The 27,256-nt window shown below is 35.4% G+C and overlaps 1 protein-coding gene across 1 annotated transcript; it reads right to left on the bottom strand.

Moving 5' to 3' along the window:
- Positions 1–1,520: 1,520 nt before the first annotated feature.
- Positions 1,521–26,273, bottom strand: LOC132140476 (5-hydroxytryptamine receptor 7-like). The gene is made up of 2 exons (XM_059549257.1): positions 25,572–26,273; positions 1,521–2,367 (listed from the first exon to the last, which is right to left on the bottom strand). Exons 1-2 carry the CDS (start codon positions 26,030–26,032, stop codon positions 1,620–1,622), a joined length of 1,209 nt encoding a protein of 402 aa, XP_059405240.1. The 5' UTR covers positions 26,033–26,273; the 3' UTR covers positions 1,521–1,619.
- Between the last annotated feature and the right edge of the window lie 983 nt (positions 26,274–27,256).

Below are 27,256 nucleotides of genomic sequence, written 5' to 3'. Positions count from 1 at the left end.
TTTCCATGTTCTTAAAGTTATTAAAATAGATGGACTGAGTCATCGGAAAAGCAAGGTGAGTCTCCTGTCTCTTGTTGTCTCAAAGCAGGGATTCTTGCTCACACACACACACACACACACACGTTCTGATGGATTTCCAATATCAGTCAAGCCTCGTAGTGACAACTGCCCACAAGCTCTTATGTGTCCTCCTCTGGAGACTCGGTTGCCAGATATGTACAGACATACTTTCTCAGAACACTCACAGGTGGAGGGAAATCAACATGATCTCTGCTTAATGCAGACGAATGAACCAGTGACTGGCTAAAAACAAAGTGTGAAGATTTACACTTTTATTCCACATTATTGTTATGATGAGAAAATTAACAGCTTTGAGACAATGACAGCCTCAACTGGAGCATCCCTATAATCACTTTATGACAGCAAAGATTAGCTAATTGCTGTGAATTTATAGACGGAAAATGCACGCTTGCATGTTGCTAATATATAGAACGATATTTTAGGACATCACTATTTTAATGAACATTGGGTTGATAAAGGACACATTTTACTATTTAAAGTGCCCCTAACAGAATTTACTATATGTGACCCTGGAGCACAAAAGCAGTCTTAAGTCTCTGGGGTATATTTGTAGCAATAGCCAAAAATGCATTGTATGGGTCAAGATTATCGGATATATTAGGATAATAAGTAAAGATCATGTTCCATGAAGATCTTTTGTAAATTTCCTACCATAAATATATCGAAACTCAATTTTTGATTAGTAATATGCATTGCAAAGAACTTCATTTGGACAACTTTAAAGGCGGTTTTCTCAATATTTAGATTTTTTTTTGGCTTCCTCAAATTCCAGATTATTAAATAGTTGTGTCTTGGTCAAATATTGTCATCCTAACAAACCACACATCAATGGAAATATTATTTATTCAGCTTTCAGATTCAATTATAACTCACTGTCTTAAAACCATAAATCAATACTTGATGTAGATTAAAATGTATACACAACTGTTCAGAAGTTTGGGTTTGGATAATTTTTCTAATGTGGTAAAAAAGAACATCTCCTATGTTCACCAAGGCTATATTTATTTGGTATAATACAGAATAATACAGAACACAGTAAAAACGGTAATACTGTAAAAAAATAAAAATAAATAATATATTTAAAAACATTATAGTCTAATTTTTCTATTTGAATTTTCAGCGGCCATTATTCCCATTATTTAGTTGTGCTTCTTATATATTTGGCTTTTATTTCCCAGTATTTTGATTATTTGAATTTTCAAAAGAATATATATAAACTTTTTAACAGTAATGTTATGTATATAACATTTAAAGAAAAACATCAAATATATCAATATATTATTTAGTATTTTCATAGGTTTAGATGATTGTTTTAAATGAATTCATGGAAGTTTTTCTCACATGTCTCAACACTCAGTGCTGAATTTGACCAAATATGAGTGTTCTGATTAAGTATGAGGCTGTGGTTCTGTCTTTTGTTCACACCATCCCTACAAAAATCCCATAAGTGGATGCATTGTTCGGCTTCTTACTCGATTGACCGTGATTCAGTGCTGTCTGAACTGTGTGTAAACCAAATCCAGGACAACCACATTCTTTTATACCTTCAGTGCTTCATGCACACCTACAGCCGACAGTCTGCGGTTTATGTTCCTGTACCTGCAGCGGAGCAGGTCTCTATATGTGGAGCGCAGGTCCCGGTTGAAGAAAGCATAAATGAAGGGGTTCATAAGCGAGTTGGCATATCCAAACCACAGCAGCGTCCTCTCCAGCCAAATAGGTATGCAACTACACTTGACCCCGCATATAAATGGTCTCGCTGTAGAGAGAATAAAAAACGGCAGCCAACAAGTGCCAAAAACTCCAACTATCACACCCAATGTCGTAGCTGCTTTCTGCTCTCGCTTAAAGATGGAGATATTGTGTCGCTCGCGGCTGAGAAAGCGTGAAAGAGCAGCGCACTCCTCTGCCACGCCAGGCGTGTGTTGGGGTTTTAGGCCTTGCATCCTGAGAGCCTCACTGGCGACGGTCTCCAGACGATCCCGACGGGAGAAGTTGGTGAAACGATGCTTGGCACAGCTTTTCCTGGCGGCCTTGAAGATCTTGTAGTACATGCAGAGCATGACAATCATTGGGATGTAGAAGGCCACGGCAGTGGAGTAGATGGTGTAGCCGAAGTCCTGACTGATTAGACAAACGCCAGCTGTGTTAATGTTCTTGGCCCAGCCACAGAATGGCGGCAGGGTGATCGAGGCCGACACGAGCCACACACCAAAGATCATCTTTGCCATCAGCTGGCCGTTTTGTCGAGCAGGGTAAGTCAAAGGGCGGGTGATGCCAAGATACCTGCAATCAAACAAATAGCTATAAGACATTTTGATAAGATTGTGAATTAGAATAAAGCTGAGGTTTAAGATTCCTGAATACTAGCATTGCCAAATGAATTTGCTAAATCATTGTCATCATTTCTCACGTCTTTCCCACTGTGGTTGTCTTTAACTAAAACAATTATATTAACTGAAATAAAGCTGAAAATCAAACAAATATTAAAGGGATAGTTCATCCAACGAAATGAAAATGTTGATGTTTATCTGCCTACCCCCAGGGCATCCAAGATGACTTTAGTTCTTCAGTAGAACACAAAGCAAGATTTTTAAGTCAAACCATTGCAATCTATCACTCTTAAAATGTAAGTGGATGGGAATCATGGCTAACACATAGATTTAAACATACACAAACAAAGCCAAATTAAACCCTGCGGCTCGTGACGATACACTAATGTGTAAAAACACAAAACGATTGGTCTGTGCAAGAAACTTAAAAGTATTTACAGTATATAATTTTTGACCTCTGATGGACTAAATGGAGCATTGAATCTACAATCTCAATTAGAAGTGGCAATTGTCCACTTGAGAGATAGGTGGCGGTAATGCACATATAAGTCTGTGATCTGCCATAAAGCAAGAAGAAGAAGATGCCTCACACACCTGCTGCTGAGAACACGCACAAAACGACGTGCTCAGGAGAGTTCGAACAGTTAGGACATTGCGTGAATCAGAGGTAAAAAATTATCTAAATACTGTTCAGTTTCTTGCACAGACTGATCGTTTTGTGTCTTTACACATCAATGTATCATCACAAGCCGCAGGGTTTGATTTGGTTTTGCTTGTCTATGTTTTTTTTTGTTTGTTTTATTGTATGTTTTAGCCTTGATTCCCATCCACTTCCATTATAAGATTGATAGACTGCAGCGGGTTTGACTTAAAAATCTTGGTTTGTGTTTTACCGAAGAAATAAAGTCACCTACATCTTGGATGTCCTGGGGGTAAGCAGATAAACATCACTTTTTCATTTCGTTGGGTGAACTATACTCTTAAATTCAAATTTGCCTTGGAAACTAAATGAAATAAGTTCTACAATTACTAACCAAAACAAAACAAAAAAATAACTATTATAAACGATTATAATAGTTTACAATAGTATAACTGTTATATTCCATTTAAATTTAAATCAATTCAACGTTAATCTTTTTCTTCAACACAGCTTTCAAACCTCAATCTGTTTGCATGTATATGTGACTGTGATGCAGAAAATGTACATACCAATTAAATTAGAAATTTGAAAGTCAGTGGAAAAAATTGTCATTGACTAACAACTTATACTTTCATTTCAACATCTCTTTTTGTGTTCAACAGAAGCTGGTTTGGAATAACATGACGGTGAGTAAATAATGACAACATTTTTAACTTTAACAATTAAAGAACCTTTCGTGAAACAGTTATTATAAGAACCTTTTTTTTTCTTAGTATGAAGAACAAGTCTAAATAACCTTCTTCCATTATATAGAAGCTTGTGTGCAAACGGTTTCATGGATATCAAACAGAATCACAGATCCCAATGAAGAACATCATTATGTACTGCAGATGCATGAATTCACCTCAAGCTTGTTATTCAACAATTCTGCTCAATAAAACAATAGGTGGTACTCTACAAGATAATTGAGAGGCAAATCAGATTGAAGCAAGACATTGAGCATTTTAAAGAAATTAAGTTCACATCAGGGGCATATTACAAGCACGATGAGAGGGAGGCACAAATAGTGTTTGTCTGAGCAGTTCTTGTCTAAACCAATCAGCACCCACTTGAGCCGAGTTGATGAGCAGAAACGGTGGACTTGAGAAAAATGCATGAAGCAAAAAGAGATCAATTATACTCTTGCCACTTCTGCTGCTGAGGAAATTGACCTTGATGCCGCCATTGCATCTGTTGTGGTTAAAGAACCACATTTAAAAAGACGATTACAACTCTTGAAGGATTGATGAATGATTCTCATTCCCATGACCCCTGCCCCCAGGAGCCACTTATGCAAGAACGTGCTTACCGTAAAGATCTAAATGTAATCTCTGTGCAGTATTGCTGGGGTCGTACTGAAACCAATGAAGCACAACAGAGCTGTACACAGTATAAGTCCAGATATGATACTGGATATGGCACAAGATGACCATGTGCATATCATTTAGAAGACGCTTTTATTTAAAGTGACTTAGAAATGGTAAACAACAGTGATTTATAACCAAACATTAATCAGTTAAATAAAAAAGTTCAATAATGCCAAATGCAGGTATGTGTTTTGTGTGTTTTGATTCACTAAAATAACCAATTCATTAGACTCATTTGTTCCTGTGGAGTCCAATTCATGAACAGTTCCTTTGAGTCAATCAATTGAAAATAAATCAAGTCTTTTCGATAAGTTACTGTAGATAAATTACTCTTTCGAGAAAATCCTTTTAATGAATCATTTAAAAAAGCCAAACTGAATCAGTCACTAAATGAAGGATTCATCACATCCAGGAATGGAATATTTTCATTTATTACACAGCTCTATGGAATATTCTTGTTGGTCAATTGTGGCATTCAGCTGGCAGATATTTCCTTATATTCACCATTGTCCATGACAAAGCTATGTATCGTAATGAACAGAAAATCTAAATAATCTAATACATTTCACTAAATAAATGAATCTCTTAATTTCCCATGTAGTCTCCTTTTTACCATTTTACGTTCATTTCCTATGCAACAAAATATATGAACACTTTGCAAACCTAAACACAGATTGTAATTGACACTACGAGTTTGTTGGCTAAAGTCCAGTTACTATCTTTGACATTTTGCCCTGTGGTTTTATATGATGTGTTTGACATTACTCCTCACTACACAAGTAGTGTAAATTAAACCAGTGATATGATAGAGTAAAGACATGTACAACATTGAAATAAAATTCCTGGAGCACTATATGCTTCATATGCAGTGACAGCTCCAGCATACAGATCTGATTCTCCATGGCACCAGCTCCGGCCCCATCAGCTGCATAAAGTAAATGATTCCAACTTCCCTTTAAGCAGCTTAGCTGTCAAACACCCATTGGTTTATGATTCCCAGAGGTAGAGGTCCGTGGGTCATGTAAATAACATAGCCATTATTTATGTAATAATGCTGAGGGCAAAGGGGATACCAAGGCTAGAATAATTTTAATCATGTTTCTAGGTCATATGGAAAATGCAGTTTGACCTTTCCATGTAATCCTTTGAACAACATGTTCAATTTTCCACGTCAAAATGAAAATAAAAAAAGGCTTTTGAGAGACGTATGAGGTCCACTGAAGGAGCAAATAAGGCTAGAAGAAGATCAGGCTATATGGATCTCATGTGAATATACATAAAAAAACATGTTTGTTAACTGGTTCATTGATTTCTTTAGGTGCAAATAATTCACCTTACATGAAAATGTGCTGAAAAAGAACTCGCATCCAGCCCAGATTGCAATATCTCTGAAGACCAGATCAAGCCCACACCTGACACCTTCATGTGGCCCACATACCGCATGAATGATGCCACTTGGGTAGTCCCTTCATGTTTGGGCCACAAGCAAGCCAAATTAATGCCTAATGTTGGCCATGAATAAACCAAATAAAGCAGAACTGGTCCAAATCTGGGCCACATTGATTTGAATTCTGGCCCAGATCTGGTCCAGATCTAACACATTGACCCAGCCCACATACTGGCATTTGGGTGGCCACAAGCAAGCCAGACGAAGGCCGCATGTCAGCAATGACAAAAAAAAAACTATTAATAAATAAAGAAGAACTTGTCCAAATCTGAGTCACATATATTTTAATTCTGGCCCTGGAAACTATGTTCCATCAGCACTGGCGCCCCCCAGGGATATGTTCTCTCCCCGCTGCTCTTCTCCCTGTATACCAATGACTGTACCCCTACTGACCCCTCTGTCAAACTCCCTAAGTTCACAGATGACACCACACTTATCGGCCTCATTCAGGACTGTGATGAGTCTGCTTACAGACAAGAGGTTGAGCGGCTGTCTTAACAACCTGGAACTGAACATGCTCAAAACAGTAGAGATGATCGTGGACTTTACGAGGAACCCTTGGCATTCAGGTTCCTGGGCACTACCATCTCTCAGGAACTGAAGTGGGACAATCACATAGAAGTTCAACCTACCAAAGGAGCTGCTGAAACAGTTCTACTCAACCATCATTGAATGCATCCTCTTCAACAGCTGTCTGGTTCAGTGTGAATCATTGGTACAACCCTACCTAGTCTGCAAGAACCGTACTCATCCAGAGTGAGCAAAAGTCTGGCAAAATCTTTCAGGACCCCTCACACTATGTACTCTTTCTCTTCAAACTGTTGCCAACTGGTCAGCGCTACAGAGCTCTGAGCACCAAAACAGGCAGATCATAGAAAAAGCTTCTATCCTCAGGCCATCTACCTCACAAACAGTTAAATGGTCCCCCTACTGTGCAATAAAACATGTGAAATACCCGCTATCCATACTTATATTTATTATACATAAGTTATCGATTTAACCTACATCTTGGATTTAGTCTGTGGATATTTACGCATTATCTACTTTTTTATTTTTGGCTTAACTATTCCTTTAATGTGGTAAACATTTAGTGCACCGTTGCCAGTTTTTGGCAGTGCGGTTATTTCCTATAACATAACATTCAACTGACATGCCAGATTTTTTTCATACAAAGAATCTGAACTCTTCAACTTTGCATCAAACTTTTTTCAGCTTGCATTATTTTAAATTACATCCATTTAAAAAGGATGTATTTAAATTTAAATCACATCCATTTAAATTACATCTATGCTTTTGACTTTTCAAAAGCATCTACTGTACATGTCAGTGTGATATAGTAATCATGGGAGCCGCTGGAGAAAGTACACTAAAAATAGCCATGATAGATGTGTTATATTATGTTGTGTCATCATTATATATTTTTAGATATTAATGCATGTCTAGTGAAGAGTGAGAGCGCTTCTAGAAAACTCCTGACTCTTCTTTTTTCTCTCTTCAACTCTAGTACTCTGATTTTGTTTGTCTTGGGGCCTATTGTGTGGTCTTGGATAGACGGTAAGGCAGGGTTAATGAAGAGGATTTTTCAGTTCCACCATAATTAAGTGATCTCTATGTTTTCTGAATCTTTTTGGGGCTCGTTTTTAAAAGCACCATTCATCTTTTTGTGTCTGGCACAGCAGACGGCGAAATATTCAAAATATGAAAGTCAATACTGCTTTTTAGACGAACCAAACACAATGCCCAAAAAAAGAAAGGGGAAAAAAAGAACATCTCCTTCGCAGCTCTTTAAAAGCACTCGAAAATGTGCTGTCATACATAACATACTGAGAAATATTGATAAAAATATTTAAAGTTTTGATAGATAGATTTATCAAGCTATTTGCCGTTTCTCTTGATTCTCTTATAATATTAAGCCAGCACTTACAGTATAGTTTGTTGTAAAGTCTCCCTTTGAGATAGAAAGAGTAAAGTCCAGGCTAGAGTGGTTGAGAAACTGGGTTAATGGAGGACGAGACATGACAGAGAAATGCACACAGGTCTGTCTCTGAATGAACTGATGAAGAGTGACATACAGAGGACGGATAGCAATCAAGCAAAGTCTTTAAGAGCGGCCACTGCTCCTTCATCTTCCTCTTCCTCTCTTCTTCACACAAACTCACTTTAAATGCCACTTTTAATGCATGTTATTGTGCTTTTTTTTTAACAAATTAATGTGATGCATTACAGTGATGTTGCACTGTGCACATGCATGATGCATTTCGTGCCAAATACACAGTGACTGCACTATATATAAAGATAGAGGATCTCTGCTTTTGCTTACTTATATATATATATATATATTCCACTATAGGAAGTGAGAATTGTCCGGTCTGACAGCTCGTTTTTGACTCCCGTCTACATTCAACACCAGTCTTCTGGCATCTCAAACGAGCCTAAAAGCTGAGGATTGCAGAGGCTTGATGGAAGACGGCACCACCGCTTGTTCTGGTGTTTCAAAGGATAAAAATAAATAAAATAAATCTACAGCAATGTTTTTCTTAAGATACTCTCTCTCACACACTCCCTCTCTATGAACATTGCTAAAGTATTTCATGACATTTGTATTCTTTCTCTTTATCCCAGTCTTTCTTCCTCATTCTCTCACTGTGTATTTTTCAGTAATTTATATACAAATCCAAGGAGCTTTAGTGCCATGTTTGGTTTCTGTCCAGGCTACAGCTAGTATTTTTTTTTAGGTCAGGGACAAAACCTGTGGCTATTTTCAGATTATAAATAAGGAGGACAATATTTATCTGAAAACAAGTAGGTTCAACTTCTCCACTTGAGTTTATATTTTTGTATTAAAGCAGCAGATTCATTTCACATAGAAATCTATTTATAGACGCATCATTTTTTTTAATTTTTTTTTTAGAAATAGATACTTTTATTCAGCATGGGTGAATTAAACTGATCAATAGTGACAGTAAAGACACCTAAAATTATTTAAAACAAAGTGCATTTATAGTAAATTCAAAACATTTATTTTTCAAATAAATGTTGTTGTTTTAATTTTTTAATGTTTTAAGTTTTTCATTTTTTTCACCATAAATAGATGTATTTTATATTGTGATAACATATCAGAATATTGTTATGTACTTACTGTATTTTTTAAAAACTTCTGATTGCAGACTTGACAAATTTGAGACATCGTGTCAGTGATTTAACTGGATTAAAAGAAGATTTACTTCAGTTTAATCCCATGCTGTCTGAGAGAAACTGAATATAAAAAGATCTCTATTTTTAAAAGCATCCTTAAGGGAAGCTGTTGCTGTTTTTTGTAATGGACACAGTTGGCAAACACTGCCAGATTCAATTACTGCTTGTACACACCGTTAACTGCCTTCATATTGTCTCTCGCTGAACATGTACATAACCTTAGGCTTAAAAGCAATAGAGCTACAATTTTAGAAGAATCTAAGCACTTGTGATGGACTTTGTTTCTTGCCGAACATTCATCAAATGAATAAAAGAAACGCTGTCGTATGACAGCTGCGTAAAGTGAATTTGAAACCATTTAGTGACGTCGACCGGGGTTTGAACTCGTCAACAGATTGACCCTTTTCACAAAGCCTGATATTTTAAAGAGTGAGTATTATCGGAGTAGAGTGAAGCCGCATTTAAGCGATAGGATATATCAGAGGCTTCACGTGTTTAGTGAACTCAGACGTCCATTGGAAGGACCACAATTCTAGCGTCGATTTCTGCTGTCGATTACAGAGAAAAGAGTTTCAATTCTTCTCTCAGTCTATGCTGTTTGTCAGCATGATTTTGTTGTTGCTGTGAAAGGAATTTAGTTCTTTCATACAAAATTGCCTGAACACCTCACTGGGTTAAGCTTCAGTTCAAGGCCGATTAACTTTTTCATTATCTACATTTATTATTGTCAACTTCATTTGTATACATTTAATCAGTTATGCATTACTGATGGAATTCATGAGGGTGGTTTTTATTTATTTATTTTTTTGTCACATTGTTGGCAAGAAAAAGTCAAGAAAACTTTTCTTTTTAATTAGACTGTTACCTAATTGCATTATAGATGTTCACACACACACACACACACACACACACACACACACACACACACACACACACACACACACACGGATGTCCAAATCTGGATGATTTGTAAATCTTTTGAATTATGGGGACACTGAAAATGTCTTCATAAATCACCTTCTCCTTGTAATACCTATGTCATACCCATGTCGTTATACAAATTTGTGTCCTCATAAACAACATGAACACACACACACACACACACATATACTGTAAAAAAATATCCGTAAAATGTACGGTAAAAAAAAGGAATCTGGGGTTGACAGAATTCTACTGTAAAAATGTGGGTGTTACGGCTTTACCTTAAATTTACAGTTAAATACCGTAATTTCATAGAAAGTCACGTGATGGACCAAGCCCATCACAAGCAAAAAAAATTTTAATTTACAACATTATATGTAACATACAACCCTAATAAACATAACAGATATGAAAAAAAGAAGAAACATAGTTATTTCAAAGAAAAAACATCAAACTCAAACAAAATTTGAAATGCAACGGAGAGAATTCTGGGAACGCCAGTTTACCGTTTGTGAGATTCTACTCGTACACGTGAACATCTTGTGATAAAGGACATTGTGTGATGAAAAGTATGATGTGCTCATTTGAACTTTATTCTATTTTCATGATATCTGATTACTCAATACAGTGTTTTATGCTTGTTCATCTGTTATTTGCCAGACATTCCATTGCCTCATTTCCCTATAAAAGTGACACCCCTTGTACAATAAAGTTGAGCTTAGAATGAACTGCACCATTTGTGTGACTCATTCTTTGATCCCGGGTACCTGCTCTTCTCTGCTCAGATAACCCAACCTGAACCAAAATTATATTTGCGATCTCGAAGGCAAGAATATTCAATTTATTCTTACAGCTGGGGGCTCGTCCGGGATGATGATGAGAGCTATCCACCAAAGTCCACTCTCTTTAAAAAAATTTCTCTTTTATAGACCGGATCACTGGTGCTATTTCTCAAGGCATTCTCGAGTGTGCATGCGTAGAAGAAATCTGGATTTCCTTGTTTTTCAACTTAGATAAGTTCTCCATTCGGATAGTGGGGTGAACCCTTCAGTGTGCCTCCAGTAGAATTCTTCCAGATGATCGTTTCACTGTACTCACATATTAAATACACAGCATCAGGGTTAGCTTTAATCTTCTCTATTTTTATCACAGGTTTGCGGACCGGTGGCAAAACGTCAAATTTGAACCTTTGTTCCTCCTCTTTATGGTTGGTATCGATGGTATAAAGTCAACAGTTAAATCAGTTATAGTGATTTGTCCAGTCTCCTTATTAAGAGATGTGATGTCTTTGACTTTCTTATTCGGGATGAAAAAGCCATCTTCAGTATCCCATTCATTCGCTTTTACAACAGTTTCACCGTTTCTTGGTTTCCATATAATGCTGCTGACAGGAGGATTTATGCTGGTCGGACCAAAAGACACTCTACCACCGACTTCAACAAAAACTTTTTTCACTTCTTGACCTTGAACCATTTTTTACCGTTAAAATCACAGTAATTTTTTACAGTGTACATATAAGCATATACGGGAAAAATATTACTTGCCCTAAAGACTGGCAATGTATGAGCATTTTTGCAAACGTTGAGTTTGGGCGGTTTTTAAAAACTGATAGATGAATCAAAATCAGTAGCTTTGGATAAAAGTGTCTGCTTAATGAACAAATGCAAATGTATTGACAGCTACAGATGCTGCAAACACAGCTCAAGATGTATTGAACCCAGAATATTACATTAAAACTTAGAAGGAAGAATATGTCACATCTGCATTGCCAAATTTGTTCTTTTGTGACAGTATCTAAAAAAAAAACACTCGCATCTTGGCGGTCCTTGGGGGAAAGTCATGAAAACAAAAATGGCATGAAATAAATCAGCACTCCATTGCCGTCTGCAGCTATATTTATACAGCTCTATTTAGATTTATTATTGTCTTCATAAGCCCAACCCAAACAGCCCCAACCCCCATTTCATTCTGCAATGAGGATTCAGGGGTAATTGCTCTCTAAATATGTCAGATGACACATGCTCTACTGAGTTTATTAGCGACAAACACCAGTAGCTCCTCATTTATTAGGATAATTAACTGAACAAATTTCCTTAGTGCTGCTAATATGCACACAAGCAGCAGCTGTCATCCTAAACATTGAGTGCTGTTCCAGACAGACAATGAACGCATAATACATCTGTATTATAAAATTGCACGCTTTAATACACATAAAGACATTAAACACTGATGATATCACGGAGGCACTGTGCCTCAGAATATATTTAAACACTTAAGCCATGCTCAAAAACAAATTAATTTAGTCTTTAAAATAACAAATTTGCATTATATAACAAAACCAAGAGGCAACAGCAAATACGTTTTATGCCGCATTGCTGTGAATTATTTGATTAAAGATCAAGTCAAGACATGATATATTAATGCTATTATGGATGTGCCATACATATGTCTGGAAACAAAATACATTTGATCATGCTTAAAATAACAAATTAATTTTAAGTGATAAATTGCATTATATAATGAAACATAAAACCAAGTGGCATCAGCAAACAATTATTTGTTTGCTCGAAAAGTGTGCTTAAATGCAATTTGGTTTGTTTTTAACTCTATAATGCGATTCGTGCATGTTTCAGGGAAGTGTGATATACTTATTTCAATGATAAATCCCAAACACAGCAGGCTGTTTAAATACACTGAATTATCCTAATTTGGAATAGAAATGGTTGAACAAACATTTGGACAATCAGATGTCCCTGAAGCATGCAGAGTATGACTAAACAAACACTTAAACTGATAGTGAAAGATTTTGTACGTACTGCTTTCCTGAGCAACTAAACTAAACTGACATAAATATAGTTTTTCAAGGAGTTTCAGTTTATTAGAAGAACAATTCCATTCAACAACACTGAGGTCTTTGTTAAGGCAGCAAGTTATAAGTAAATTGTGTCAGTAAAGGATTCACCCACATATACACATGATAAAAAATGCATCAAGGAGGGACAATGCTTCATAGATATTTCCCTCCCTGAAAAATAGAAATGAGTGTGAATTTGATCTGAATGCAGACTGTATGAACATTGTTGCTGGTTTTATAGAGCTCTTGACACACATGATTGTTGTTCAGCTTTGGCCATGTTTAGGGCCCTCAAAACCTGAGTAGCTGGATTTCTGACACAAATACTAACCAGAAAAAAAGTGTTAAAAAAGTGTTAAAAAATGTGTTAAAACTGAGAAAAAGAGGCCTATAGATACCATAGAGGGATAGAAGATACTGCTTTTATTTTTGTCTAAATTGTACTGCATGTGCGCAAAACAAAAATGCAACAAATGTTACATTTTAAAATATTTTCAGGTCAGTAAGATTTTTTTTTTAAAGAAGATTCTTATGCTCACCAATAATGCATTTATTTGATCAAAAATAATGTAAAAAACTGTAATACTGTATATATTGTTTTCTAATTGAATATATTCTAACGTGTGATGCACAGCTGTATTTTCAGCATCATTCCTCCAGTCTTCAGTGTCACGTGATCTTCAGAATTCATGATTCTGATATGATGATTTGCTGCTCAAGAAACATTTCTGATTATTATCAATTTTGAAAACAGCTGTGTGGCTTAATATTTTTCTAATGTTTATTTTAACATACTGTATATATAAAGTTCAAGAGAACAGCATTTGTTTAAAATATAAATCTTTAATCTTTACTGACTCTTAATGCGGTATTTTATGCATTAATGCATAAAGTCTTAATTTCTTTAAAAAAATAAATAGATACAAAATTTGAACCGTAGTATTAACATCAACAACTCATAACAAGTGTTCAAGACTCACAATGCAAACTATTTTAGACCCAACAGGAAACCCACTGCCTCTTTGTGAGCAAAGGCAAAGAGGATGTTATTTACAGACATAGTAAAGTAAAGCATTATAACCAGCCCATTTATTTCTGAAGGTCATATAGAGAGTGGGGAAAAATAGACTTAACTAGCATTATAAGCAGGCTTCTAATGAAAAGGAACGAATGAATCTGTCGTATTAAAACCTTAAAACTAAACACTTTATTATTGTAACTGCTTTGATGAAAGCACTTGATGGTGGCTTGTCAACTACACATCACATAAGAGACTCACAATCTCATGCATGTCTGAAAGATGTGCTTCCCATCAGAAAGTATCTTTATTTGTTTCCATTGTGTTGCTGAATCCAAAAAATACTAGTTAAATGATCATAGTGCAAGTATCTAATACTGTTTTTATCTGCACTTACCAGCCATTGTGGTAAAATCGATACACTATATAAACTTAAATAAGTGCCTTTTAATGACATCCATTATCATTAAATAAATGATTAAATGTGGTTTACATGACGGATTACTGCAATTGATCATTCATTTCCAGAGGGAGCCGATACTTCATTCATTACTACTAACATCTGTGTGCATGTCTGCTGGAAGGATTATGACATATTCATTTATTCTCTTCTCTTGTTGTTTCGCATTCATAGACTTTAAATGCACAACACTGCTGTTAAGGCAGCAAGTTATAATTAAATTGTGTCAGTAAAGAATTCACCCACATATACACATGATTCAAAAATGTGTCAGGGAGGGACAATGCTTCATGAGATGAGTGTGAATTTGATCTGAATGCAGACTGTATGAACATTGTTGCTGGTTTTATAGAGCTCTTGACACACATGATTGTTGTTCAGCTTTGGCCATGTTTAGGGCCCTCCAAACCTGAGTAGCTGGATTTCTGACACAAATACTAACCAGAAAAAAAGTGTTAAAAAAGTGTTAAAACTGAGAAAAAGAGGCCTATATATACCATAGAGGGATAGAAGATACTGCTTTTGTTTTTGTCTAAATTGTACTGCATGTGCGCAAAACAAGAGTCCCAAAAGACAATTTCTTGAAACAAAAATGCAATAAATTATAAGTTTTAAAATAAATGTAAAAATATTTTGTGGTCAGTAAGATAAAAAAAGAAGATTCTTATGCTCACCAATAAGACATTTATTTGATCAAAAATAATGTCAAAAACTGTAATACTGTATATATTGTTTTCCAATTGAATATATTCTAACATGTGATGCACAGCTGTATTTTCAGCATCATTCCTCCAGTCTTCAGTGTCACGTGATCATTGTAAATGCACAACACTGCTTGACTTAGCAGTCTAATAAACATTAGGGATTTTAAAGCTATTTATAAATTCCCCTTTTCGATTCTGTATTTACCAAATATCTGTTTTTATCCACTAACTTCTCCATTTCATTTCCTGAGTGAAGCCACGTTTTCTTTTTTAGCCTCAGGTGCATTAGCAGCATGTTCTATTCACTTTGGAAGGCCAAGTCAATATCTAGTTGTTTCCCTTGTTCTACTAAACTCTTTTGTTTTGTTTGTTTGCTCGCGTTTTGATATTTCAGAAAAATAATTTGCTTTCCCACACCATAATTCATTGGTATATGACTTACGTGTCTTTTCATGTGGTATCATATGGATAAGACATTTTTGGGAATAGTTTACCCCAAAAATGAAGATTTGCTCACCAACGGATGCTCTGTAGTGAATGGGTGCCGTCAGAATATAAGATCTGATAAAAACATCACAATAATCCACAAGTAATCCAGAATTGCATACAGGTAAAATTATGATGCAGTGTCCGATTTGCATGTGTAATAAGTTTCTTTATAAAGCCAATGTTGGGAGGGCCACATATTCCTCCTACTATTTCCTCCGTTGATTTATTTAGCTATCACTGCACTTTCTCCAAAACTTATCGTGTAAGATGATGAACAATCAAATTTCCAAAATAGCACAAGACATGAAACAGTCTTCTTCTACCAAATCTGCAAGTACAGTATCACAGACAACCACCATGGTTTGTTTTTATGTGAAGCATGAACATCTGTTGCTAATGCATGTGAGCAAACATGACCTTTGTGATTCATAATGGCAACTGTTCATGGTGTCAGTGCGACCGGAAAGGATTATTACTGTTTGATGTTATGTCTTTGACCGGCATCTGTGCAGTGTTTGTTGGTACCAAATTCTGACTTGTCGCACAGCATGTAAAAAAGCCACTTCTCTCATTTTGTTATCAAATCATTAGCAAATTGAAGGATTTCAGTAAAGAAAAGAAATGCAATGACATTCATTTTTAGATTTCACCATATTACAAACATGTTGCACACTGTAGGATCCACGGGTTTAAACTAATTGTTAAGTACAATTACAATAAAAACAATGATGTCATTATATTACAGAGATTATGTGGGGAAGGGGGGGACTGTAGCAACATTATGCAACGCTCTATGTTTATGCGTTCCTGTATTTGCACCAGATCTCTAGCCTAAGCACTTGACTTGCATCCTTAGCAACCCAATCTGTTTAATTGCTATTTAAACATTATGTGGTCCTTATGAGTGAGTCATTTGGCAGGAAAGTGTCAAGAATGTAAATAAAAGTATAAAAACAAAATTAGCTAGTTTATATAATCAAAGATTATATAATGTTGAGTACAGCATTCCTATATGCATACACAAGCATGCACATTTACCCTCTGTGCTAACACATCTGATCATGCCACTGTATGTAAATACAGATTTAACATGTTTCACTCATGCATCCCATAATGTGCCCTTTACATGTCTCAAATATAATTGCAGCATTTTTTTTTTCTTGAACTGTGGTGTCTTCTGTATATACAGTATATATAGACTACTGTTTCACAGTTTGGGATCAGTATTAATATATTTTTTAAGTTAAATAATTTAGACAAGTCGGCATTCAATTTATCAAAAGTTACAGTAAAAATATATTTAAAAAATCATAAAATTATTACAAAAATATATTATAAAATTAAATATTAAGCAGCACATTATTTTCAGCATTAATAATAATAAGATTTTTTTATTAAGCACTGAATCAGCATATTAGAATTATTTCAAAAGTGTCATATGTCACTGGAGACTGGAGGAATGATGCTGAAAATACAGCTTTGCATCACAGAACTAAATTACATTTTAAAATATATTATGATAAAAAATGTATTTAAAAATCTAAGTATTTTTCACAATATTATTAATATTTTTTTTTATTTTTTTATTTTTTTTTTTTACAAATTAATGCAGCCTCGGTAAGCATCAAATCTTCTAAGAGCCATAAAAAATACAAAGTTTTGACCACAGAATGACCACAGAAATTACACTGCACTCCAAGATGCCATGCTATTTTTTAAAAATTATAAAGGATTACCATGAAAGATGAAAAAAGGTATTGTGGCTACTGTCCAAAACACCCTGATTCATTTAGTTATTAACCACTTACTGACCACTTATTTGCTATTGACCTCACAACAGACCACGTGGGCGGAAAAAACTATTTTTTTCACACCTGATGCTGAATAACACATGACACTAAACCTCTCCCCTTAACCAGAACAGCACACATAGTGTTTATCCTTTTTATTTTTGCCACTTTTTATTCAGTGGACATCTATTCCAATTCTATTTCATGATTATTTGTTCTCATTTCCTCATATTTTAGTCATTTATTCTGAGCTTTTGCACATCAGATTGAAGACATTAATGTCAAGAACCAGTCCACATACATTTTTATGACCTTCCCAGCTGAAGAAAAACCAGCACAGATGGAAAACATGAAATCTGTTATGAGAAGAATAAACCTATTGTTGTGGAGATTAGTGCAGCACAAGTGGCATGAATACATTTTTATTTCTTTTTTATTTTGTGAACAGTTACAAACCAGTCCATAACTGAAGCAGATTAAATATAAAACAAATCAGTTTCCAATGTATCGCATTTGCTTGCCATTTAAATCCTAAAATAAGATGCATAAAAATATATCTTATTTACAAAATATATCGTTTAGGATTTTCAATTGTAATTTAAAAAATTATTCCATGAATTAGTATGCAAATGTATTGAATTATACAGTAATTAAATGATTAAAATTGTTATTATTAAAGTGGACTATAATGGTTTTAATGACCATTATTGCCTTTATTGCACACAGGGTTTCTAAGGAAAATATTATCTGTATTTAACTCTATTTTCTCATGAAAATATATAGCTGTCTTTATATGCTAGATAGGGTTTCTAATGGACCAATGGATGACCAAATATTTGCATAGCCCAGCTGAATCAATAATGTAATGGCATAAAAAAATAAAAATACAATCTTTATATGAGGGCAATTATATCTTTCTCCAAAGAAGTACATTTCCTTATTAAAATAACTATGTCATTTCAGGTATGTGTTAAAGGGGAAAGGGAAAATTATTAAATTGATATGTTAAATAAAAAATGGAAATCACGAAATCGTTCGAGTTGACTTTTTCAAGTACAAATCGATTAGGTCGAATATATATATATATATATATATATATATATATATATATATATATATATATATATATATATATAGCTCTCTCATCTCATTAAGGCCCTATATATATAAAAAAAGAACTGTTTTAATAAATGACGTTTTTGGCTGAATGTTTCTGTTATTTTCTAATTTCAGATGCTATCAGCATGTGATGAAAACTGACTTAAAAAGAAGAAACTCTTTATTTTTGCTTGTTCTAACAATTAATGAAACTGAAGTTTCCACTGTGATGTGCAATAATATTGCTAAATCAATTCATATGTAATTCAGCACATCTGCAATGTGACTGAAAGTCTCGTCTCAGACAAGCACAAATAATGGCTTTTGTGATGGTTAATGCCTCGTATAACTTGTGAGAGATCACAGTTTATTGATCCGTCTCCAATCATTTTAATCGAGATAAGACGGTGGGCCAGTGTGTGAAAACTAAGGCTTCACAACGATTTTCAGCTGCAAAAAATGAATGTAATAAAAATGCACTAACTGAACTTTTAATTGAGTTTAGACATGTCTCCAAGAACAATATGAAGACGTTTCTTTAGGTGATCTCTTCACTTAAAACTCATTGTTAGAGAAATGCAGTATACTTGCGATAAATCTAACTTCTGTAAATATAAGCATTTTTCCTTTAGCACTGTTCATAATTAGACCAGAAACATAAATAGAAGATAAATAGAGTTGGTTTTGAATTCACGTCGACTTACATTTAAAATTTTAAATATAAAGCATTTATTCAGTAAATTAAATTAATGTGCAAATATAATGAATAATAAAATAAAATAATAGTTTTTAAACAAAACCACCAAATTATTTATAATCTTTATAAAAATAAAAAAAATGGATATGTGACACATTTATCAAAGTATTCTTGCTTCGTTATTATTGGTTGTGCAAATGTGCCTCTGCTTGCAGAGAACTGCAATAAAAGATTTGACTATCCAAAACAGATCTTTACACAGAGGTTGTTAGCATGATTCCCAAGTATGGAAATTATATGAAAGTCATTGCCACCGAGTATAAGCCCATTATATATTCACCTCATATGGAGCAAAATATCTGGTGATGAACAAGCTTATAACCAGCTCAAAATAACCTCTTAATTTCAGACTGAAGCAATAGTTTGCCGTTTTAACATCTATTGCAACTGCACATGCATCTTGTTGCAAAATTAATTCAAATGAAATTCAGGACATCTGCAAGACGGATAGAACTGTTTACTTCTCTCCGAGTGAATTAAAAATCCCAGACAAGCACAAATAATGGCTTTTGTGATGGTTTATTATTCTTCATATAACATGTGAGAGATTATTATAGCTTATTATATTACTAGATGTAGTCACTTCTATGGTGAACAAGATGGTGAACTAGCTTACAGTATAATTAGAAAGACATTTATTACAGAAAATTACTTTGTTTCATTCCTCATTTGGTAACATAGAGTAATGAACTTTACAATGGAAAAGCACTGAGGAACGCATCAGAGGATTCAAAAACAGAAACCTGTGCTTGTGTGTTTGTGATATACAGTACAGACCAAAAGTTTGGAAACATTACTGTTTTTAATGTTTTTGAAAGAAGTTTCTTCTGCTCATCAAGCCTGCATTTATTTGATCAAAAATACAGAAAAACAGTAATATTGTGATATATTATTACAATTTAAAATAATTGTTTTTAAATGTATTATACTTTAAATTATCATTTATTTCTGTGATGCAAAGCTGAATTTTTAGGATCATTATCACATGATCCTTTAGAAATCATTCTAATATGATGATTCATTATCAAAGTTGGAAACAGTTCTGCTGCTTAATATTTTTCAGAACATGTGATACTTTTTTAGGATACTTTGATGAATAAAAAAAAAAAAAAGAAGCTATTTTTTAAAATATTAATATTTTGTAATAACAATATACACTACTGGTCAGTAATTTGGGGTCAGTTTTTTTTTTTTTTTAATAAAATCAATACTTTTATTCAGCAAGGATGTGTTAAATTGATAAAAAGTGATAGTAAAGAAAATATATTATTAGAATTTTTATTTTTATTTTGAATAAATAGTTCTTTTTAACCTTTTATTGATCAAATATATATTAGACAGCAGAACTGTTTCCAACACTCATAATAAATCAGAATATTAGAATGATTTCTAAATGATCATGTGATAGACTGATGTTACATGTGACACTGAAGGCTGGAGCAATGATGCTGAAAATTCAGCTATGCATCACAGGAATACATATTTTTTTTAAAGTATATTCTAATAGAAAACTATTATTTTAAGTTGTAATAATATTTCACAATATTACTGTTTTTTCTGTATTTTTGATTAAATAAATGCAGGCTTGATGAGCAGAAGAAACTTCTTTCAAAAACATTAAAAATAGTAATGTTTCCAAACGTTTGGTCTGTACTGTATATGAAACTGTTGTTCAAATAGTCCCTTTAAAGATGGATTTGTTATTTTCTAGGTGAATGAACTTGTGGTTATGAGTCTTAAACCCATGAAAGTGCACAGGAACGGCAATTAAACTTGTGACCTCCCACCCTTGAAATCGTGTCTCGTTCTAGATCGATGTACTCCGAGTTCCGAGGTCACACAGCACGCGAAACAACGATGGCAGCCCCTACGGATAATACTGCTTACGGATGCAGTTTATGCAAGTGGCACACGTTGAAAAAACGATTTTAGGTCACTGTACCGTTGCAATAAAAAAAACATAATCTAGTTACAATTCCTTGCACTGAGAAAGTTTGGCGTAACTTGCCTGGAACGGAACAAAGTCGTTAGTCGTGGTATGAAATAGTGATTACGAGCTCAAAAACCTGCCTGGAATGCAACATCACTCATCCTCGAGCCATCCAAGGTGTATATGACTTTCTTCTTTCAGACGAATGCAATCAGAGTTATATTAAAAAATAGTTAATTTATTTTATTAAACTGGGTCAGTTATTACACCTTTTTATATTTTATGTGACGTCATGATTTGATAAAAACAAAGGCTTATTATTGTATGTTCCTGTGGCATTTCATTAATTGTATACCTTTTAAATTCACACACTGAAAGAGCAACAGCAGCAGTATTTTGGTACTTAATACATTTTATCTTTATGCAAGATGATACCCAATCATTTTGGGGATTCGAGCATGTTTGCTTGAGCGCATGTCTAGCTTGACTCAAGAGCATGCAATACTCTTAAGTGGATATATAAAATATTATTATGAAAAAAATCACAGTAACTGTTTCTCCTGTTCTTTCTGCTTTTGCGTGCACAAGGGGAAATCAGTGACCCTTGGGTTGACACTGACAGGTGGATCTCAGGTGGGTTTTGCCTCCACCGAGCTGGTCATAAGAGCAGAAACAGCATCACATGCCACTAACACTCGAGAAGAGAAATCACCAGAACTCTAGAGACCTGAGACTAGTTCCTGGACCACAGGGAAAACCTGCTTTTTTAACCTGAACTACATCTGTGTCCGTTTTAATTTTTAATTCTAGCAGACATCCAGACCATATGCATCTCATTTGCAATTTTAATGTGAATCTGTCGTTTCCCATCTCCCCTGTCCAACATATACGAGGCCTTTTTTTTAGTTCTTGCACAAAGGACAGAGTTACTACTCACGCTGGAGTTTAATCATTAATGTCACTCACTTGAATAATTGATATCACAATTTATTAATCTCAACAGGAGCACCAGACCTGAAGTGACCAAGTAAAATAGAGATAATGTGGGCATGTACTGTATGTGGCTTTGACAATGTAACAAGGATAGTACAAGGAGACTGAAGTCCTAAACTTACTACATTTACAGAAGGGCTGAAAAGTGTTTAGAGTTTTATACTTTTCATAAAACACTTTACAGTTCCAAAGAATAAATGTGCAGACACATTACCATAAAAATAAACAAAGTGAAACATAAAAACACAATTTGCATCAGCCTTCTCTAGAAATGTTGATGATTAACTAGTTTTAAAATAAAAAGTAAAACAAAAAAACACTTGAAGAGTAAAACATTTAATATATTATTTATCTTCACGTGAGAACTTCATCTGAGAACTCAGTGTTGATGACTCATTGCAAATATCTGTATAACAATTATATAATCAGATTAAATGATCCAGACTACATGTAATCAATTACTACCCAGCACTGCATGTATGTTGCACAAAAATATAATAAAACCAGCAATGCTGTCAAATGTTATTTAAAAACTGAATAAAAAGTTGAAAAGAAAAAAAAAGTTATTTCTTTCAAAAAATCCCAAACGTTTGAATGATAGGGCATTCAAGACACCCCTAAAATATGATCCAGCAGATAGTATTGTGAATGCATTCAGTGTATTGAAGCAAATGCATGCTACTTCTATTTTTGATGTATCCTCTTTAATAATGCAACAAATCTGACACTTGATTTTTGAAGTGCCATGCATTCACATTAGCATATTACATGAACATCACCCAGTCACACGTCATGAAAAAAGACAAAACCACTAGTAGGCAAGCCTCCAACCATTAGCCAAAAGGCATAACTGTTCCGGTCTGGCAGTACGTTTTTGTTTTGTTTTGTTTTTTGAATGGACGTCAATGGAGGAAAGGCTTCACTACGCTGAATAAACAGCTTTTTAGACAAAACGGCTTTTCATTTAGTGAACCGACAGCCTATCTGCTAATCTTCAACATGTTTTACACTAAACAATACTTTTGGATTAAACTATTTTTAGAGTTTACCATGAAAAATTGCATTGCATTCACTTAAACTAGAACGAGATGTTTCATCACTGTCACTTCACCCTGAGATGAAACTACAACATGCACATAAATAAGAGTCAGGTCTACGTCTCATTAAGATGGATGACGAGCTTGAGCTCACTCATGGACTACTTAATAGAGTATTTGTGGGTTGTGTGCGAGAGTGATTTGTCTTTTCCATTGGAGAAATAATAGTGATGTATTTAACGAGATAATACCAAGCCCATTAGAGAAACCTTCATTCTCTGTTTATGATTGTGGATTTCTTTTTCTCACACTCCCAGAGCTCGCTCTCCATCTCCTCAACAGACAAATACTGTATGTTTATCTATTGCTAGATTAAAGTAGATTTTAGAGAATGTTTATAGATATATTTATACATGACATTTTGAGTGCAATGATGAATCATGTCCAGTAGGAACAGATTTGTGTTGATTTATTTGATTTAATGTTGATTTTAAAATCAGGCATAAACACTTGTGATCTTATCAGTCTGAAATTACTCAATTTGTCAATCATCTGCCTCTTTTCCCTCAACTCCAGCTAATTTCTCTTACTGTTAAAGGTCTTTCCTCGCTTTGGACTGTGATTGTCCAGTGCACACAGTCCAGATGCTTCTTCTGTTAACATCCTTCTTGTTGGAAAAACCCCTCAAGATTTTGACAACATAGTAAATGGTCCTTAAAGATGACCTCACTTTGAAGACAAATGAGGATAAGGCAGTAGCAAGGTATTTGCACATGCATTATTGAAATTATCTATGTGCACTGAATCAAAGGTCATGCATTTGTGAAAAGTAGGATACTTGTACACTGAGTTCCTGTTAAGGAGATATCCTTCACTGCTGGCTTCTGTAAAATTAATTTAAGAGCATAAAAAAAGAGCCTTAAAAGATTCCTAAAGAGCCATGGTGGTGTTTTTATAAAATTATGCAACATATGCTCTTAAAATCAGCATAAAAGCAAAATTGAGTTGAAATTGTTGTGCTACTAATGTCACTAAATTAAAAAATGTTTTTGAAACACTACACCTGTCTTCCATGGTTCGGACTAATAGATATCCGTGGTTCACACTATGAGAAAAAAGAGGCCTGAAAGTACCTTAACGTATGCTAATAAATATATTCGTATACAATATCATTCAGAGGGCATGTGTATCCAGGTACATGTCCTAATTAAATACTAGATCCGTTTTAAATTAATAGCCAATCAGTGTGAAGACTGGGTAATCTCATCATGAAATGGCAGCTGCACAATCATCATTTAATAAATCCAGAGCAGAGCGACCTGACGGATCACACCGCTTCATTCTCGAGAACTAAAAAGAAGGTCAGAATGAAGAGACAGAGGAGCGCTGTAACACGTTTGTTCAATGCCACTCTGACATATAAATCGATGGCTGACTGAATTAACGGTTCAATCACATAACACTTTATTATAGCCATATGTGAAAGTGAAAACTGCACAATCAATACAGCACTTTATTTCACCCAGTGGACCTCGCTCCAGCAGCAGAACCACAGGAAGGACACTAGCTCCTCAGACGTGTCAAACTAAATCAGGGTCTGTCAGCGTCCCCCTCGTGATGTCACTCGAGAGACTGACTGCAGGTGTGTTGACCCTGTTCTCAGTCTGGAGCGTGGACACACAGATGTCAGTCTTAATTTCTGTTGTGCGGTGGATACGTCCAGAGAGTCGTCTTGACATTCGAGTGAAGGAAGATGCCAGAGCAGTTTAGTACTGTCTGATGCTTATTTAACAGAGGAGTCGTATTAAATGAGCAACAACATGGAGCATTTATGATTGGATAGATATCTGATGTGCAGCGAACAGCCAAACAGCAGATTTACTATGGAGCACAAAACCAGCAAAAAAAAAACAACAACAACAACAACAAAAAACATTGTTTGGGTCAAAATTATTGATTATTCTTTTATGCCCAAAATTTTTGCACTCTCAGATTCCAGATTTTCAAATAGTTGTATCTCGGCCAAATACTGTCCTCCTAACAAACCACACATCAATGGAGAGATGATTTATTCAGCTTTCAGATGATGCATAAATCTCAATTTCCTCTAAAATGTAATTCTTTATTAGCCTACACTTTCCTGTACACATGCACAGTGGGGTCAAAAAACCTGTGATTTGTGTAGTCCATGCAGCTTGATAAATAAATAAATGTTTTATACTTTATTATGCTTGCAGATGCAATATGTTGATAAACTGATACTAAATGGGTTGTAGGTTCCAATCCCAGGTATCATGTGTTGCATCCATCACCATTGTGTTCAAGACCCTCGGGTTCCTCCACGAGGATTGTTCTTCGACCAAAGTCACTTTGTTTTAAAGCGTCACCTTAACGACTTGATAAGAAGAAGCTACTCACCTGTCCACACTGATCACGCACAGAGTCATGATGGATGCAGTGCAGCACATCACATCCATGCCGATGAAGATGTTACAAAAGACCTCTCCAAAAAGCCACTTTCCTCCCGTGAGGTCCGTCACGATCACGAACGGCATCACCACGATAGCCACGGAGAGATCCGCCACGGCCAGAGACACCAGCAGATAGTTGGACGGCTGTCTGAGTTTCTTCACGACGCACACCGCGATCACCACCAGCATATTCCCAATCACCGTCACGGTGGTGATGATGGCCAGCATCATTCCGATGACGATCTTCTCCGACGCGGTGAAATCGAGCAGCTGCTCCCCGCAGGATTTGTTCCACATGGCCACTGAGATGTTGTAGAATGAGTGTGAGGAACCATTGAGAACTTCCGACGCGACCTCAGGGCGAGAGAACGAGAAGAAATCCAGCGAGCGCGATGAGTTGAACATCATCCCTGCGCCTGATGATGATGAAGAGCTCGCCAAGAGTGCGCTCCGCGCGCCAAACGCATGCTGAAGCGAGCGCAGATCCGCGGTGTCTTCGGGCTCTCCGAAACAAAAAAGGCAAGTTGTGCGGAAACAGCAGATTGAAACTTAAACAACCGTGAAGAAGGAGGACAATCGCCAGGGTTTGGGAGTATAACGCGCGCGTTTGGAGAAGCTGTACGGTCCCTGACTTGATGGAATGATGACAGCTCGGAAGCGTGTGAGAATTGCGCTCTCTAGTAGGATAAACGCGTAACTTTCTCATCAAAGGGAAGTGGTCTCAGCTCCACCTACATTAAGATGTTTTCTGTCTTCTATTTTGGAGGAAGCGCAAGACTGTTTCGTATCTCTCTCACTTTGTGTCTCAGGCACTGTTTCCTTTACTGTTTCTGTAGTTTTATGCCTGGTTGCGTAACAACACAAATAGCATTTTATATAGCATCGCACAAGTTTATTTTTGGACATGTTAGACTTTGGACAGTGGAAATCTCGCAATCTCACGGATGTCATCACTGTTTTGAGAAAACACGCATGGCCCACAAGCACCATTTACAGCAATCAGAGACAACTTTTTTAATAAAACCTTGTGTGGGCGTGTCCAATAAATGTTATGCATATATTATCGCATGCTTGTAAACAAACAATAATTATAATACTTCATCACCATCTTCGTGATAATTATGTTAATATTAGTAATAATATTAACAATTATATGAACCCCGTTGTAGGAGCCGTTTTGAGTTTAATCTAAGTTGTTGTGCTATTGGAGCACTGGTATATTTTGTTTGATTTAGGGTCCTTTATTTTGTAGGGACTTTTAGTTTGACGGTGGGTGAGAATGTTTGAAGATAAAGATGGCCGCCTCTCACCTTTCTAAAAACAAAAAAGAACAAGGAGGCTGTTGGAACGTATTAAGCATACAGTTCTTTACATCGCTACTGAATCGCTATTGAATCTTTATTGAACAGTATTTGGACATTATTTTTGATTTAAGTTGTGCCTTTTTTAACCACCATTTTTCAACCACTTACCAATTGTTTGTTGGATTACTGGAGTCCATGCTTTGTCTGCTACTACCAACCTACTTACCTGCCTGCTGCCTGCTTTGCTTTGCTTACCTGCCTTGCTCTGCATACCTGCCCTGTTTACCTATCTGCTGGAATACCATCTCATCCACCTCAAAAAAGGTAC

Source organism: Carassius carassius, chromosome 5, assembly GCF_963082965.1.
Source record: "Carassius carassius chromosome 5, fCarCar2.1, whole genome shotgun sequence".
Taxonomy (NCBI): domain Eukaryota; kingdom Metazoa; phylum Chordata; class Actinopteri; order Cypriniformes; family Cyprinidae; genus Carassius; species Carassius carassius.
The sequence above is the reverse complement of the archived record's forward strand: the minus strand, read 5'-3'. Positions and strand labels throughout refer to the sequence as shown.